Here is a 2,428-nt window from a genome sequence, read left to right on the forward strand (position 1 = left end):
TGGCTGAGGGAAACTGAGACCAGCGTTCGGTAACAAAAGTACCCATAGTCCTTCACCATAGGCCACTGGGCCCCTCCCTCTAGCAGCCGCCATATTTCTAAGGTTTATTTCAGTTTGTTATTGTCTCTTCCTTTGTTTTTTATTGTTTCCACAGATGAGTGAACTTATTTGTTGTCCTCCTTCTGGCCTATTTCATTTAGCAGGATACCCTCCAGTTACATCATGTAACAAGTGGCAAGATTTCATCTCCTTTTACTGCTGAGTAATATTCTATTATATGTATGTAAGACACCTTTTTTTTTTTAAATCCATCTACCTTTTTTTGGACACTCATGTTCTTTCTAAAACTATACTATTGTAAATAGTGCTCAATGAGCACATCAGAGGAATTTTTGCCTGATAAACTGAACTTAAGATTCTCAAGGACTCATTGGATCTTCCGCTCTTCTGAGCAATGTTAACTGCTCTATTTCAGGTCAAGACTTCCTGATCTCCCCACTCCCTGCCCCACCTGTGCTAACCTAGAGGCACAGTGGCTGCGGGATTTCAGGAGACACCCCAGGCTCTGTAAGGCCTCAGGCAGCCCCTCACCGGTGAGGGCACTGCAGGCCCGGAGCTCCCAGCAGTGGTTCTGGAATCTCTCTAGGCCTAGCCTGTCCCTGATCTCAAGCAGTGGCAAAGCAGAGGGAGACTCCTGTTTATTGGCCAGCACCAGGAAAGGGATGCTGGCCATGTGTGGGTCCCCCAGGACTTCTGTGAGTTCAGCAACTGCCTCTGGCAAGCGGGCTTCATCTGTGCTATCCAGCACAAATACTAGGAGGTCCATGCCTTCTAGATAATCCTTCCAGCTGGCCCTGAGACGGGCCTGACCGCCCACATCCCAGAGAGTCAGAGTTACATGTCCGGGAGTTTTGAGAGACTCCACATTGAAACCAACGGTGGGCAGGGTTTCCACCAAATGGTGACCCTTCAGTTTGTACAGGAGTGTGGTCTTGCCAGCTGAGTCGAGGCCCATCATCACCACCTGAGCTTCTGCCTTGGCGCCTCGGGAATTCACAGAGCCCATGGCAACCACTGCCAAGCCCTAGGGGCAAAAGGCCAGTTATGCACATCCGCCGTTAACCGAAGGAACACAGATCCATGCAGGCAGGAAAGAAGAGCTTCTCCTCCAAAAATAGAAAGTGTCTTTACAATGTCAGGTTTCAGACACAGACTAGGGCTCTGAGTGGACCAGGAAGTATAGTTGTGTGAGTCACCGTCAGCTAATTTATCTCCAGGGGTCCCGTTTCAGGGACGAGGGTAGGGCTTCCTAGAAACGTTCCTTAGTTAAAACAAGGAGGCAGAATGAAGTTCCAGTTAGACAAACCTAGTTCAGGAGAAATAATTCAAAGGAATCTGATTCTTGCTAGTGTGTGGCTTCTAGTCTTTCTTTTCCTCCTGTGAGCCCAAACTGTGAACTAGAAGCTGCCTTGCATTCAGGGAACCTAGTGAAGAGGACGATCCCACTCTTGATACCTTCTTGAACACCCCACCAGACCAGCTCTGTGTTCTGCAAGCAGTGTCTATTTATAAAAGCTGTTGACTGGAGGCAAATTTACAAGTCAGACAAAGTGATTTCCTCCATTGCCTTGGCAGGGTAAATTACCTCTGGAACTCTACAAGTTTTCAAGAATTCCAAACTCTTAAGACTAAGACTTGCTCCCCACTTACTGAGGGGAAACTTACTGCAACTGAAGGGATGTGTCACCCCTACCTCCCCAAGGCTTTTTCAGCTGCCCAAGGAGAAAAATAAAACAATCCTTGCTCATTTCTCACCCCGAGTGTGGAAGAGTAGACATGAAAGTTACCTCAATGTAGTTAACTGTGGCAGAAAGCTCCCAGGGTTCTCGTTCATGCAGCTGCTTCTGTAAATGATTCATGTCCCCAGACGAGGAGGAAATGGAGACCCTGTGGCTGTTTCCTTGTTGTCCTTGGGAGGGGCAACTCCACAGCTCCTCCCTCAGCCTCAGGACCCGACATGCCTCCAGCTGGGCTAGTGACAGGGAGTGTCCCTGCTTTTCACTTTTGGAGAGCAAGGCCAGGCCGGCACCTAACTCAAATTCCATGCAGGAAAGAGTGTCAAGTGCAGAGAGCAGCCTTGGGTCAGCTGCTTTATAACCCTGTCACCATCTGGTAGAGAATTCTGAGACCAGAATTTTTCTTTCAGTTCGTGCCTCAAAGTTTTCTCTGGTATGTGGAGATTCTCTTATTTGCTTGCAACCATATAGAACTTCTTAAAAAGTATAATTGAAACATCCTAAAAATAGGTAGATATTTTAGGGCCCTCCCTGGTGGCGCAGCAGGTTAAAGCACTGCACTGAGAAGCTTAAACCACTTCCACATGAGTTCGATTCCCGCCTGCCCCGGAGGTGACCACATGGTGTGGCAG

General features: G+C 48.1%; 1 protein-coding gene across 1 annotated transcript; it reads right to left on the bottom strand.

The window, feature by feature from the left end:
• Positions 1-466: 466 nt before the first annotated feature.
• Positions 467-1,066, bottom strand: ARL11 (ADP-ribosylation factor-like 11). Its single transcript, XM_004695943.2, has one exon. It carries the CDS (start codon positions 1,064-1,066, stop codon positions 467-469), a length of 600 nt encoding a protein of 199 aa, XP_004696000.2.
• Positions 1,067-2,428: the final 1,362 nt, after the last annotated feature.

This window comes from Condylura cristata, unplaced genomic scaffold (assembly GCF_000260355.1).
Source record: "Condylura cristata isolate star-nosed mole 26May11 unplaced genomic scaffold, ConCri1.0 scaffold00010, whole genome shotgun sequence".
In the NCBI taxonomy this organism is placed as follows: domain Eukaryota; kingdom Metazoa; phylum Chordata; class Mammalia; order Eulipotyphla; family Talpidae; genus Condylura; species Condylura cristata.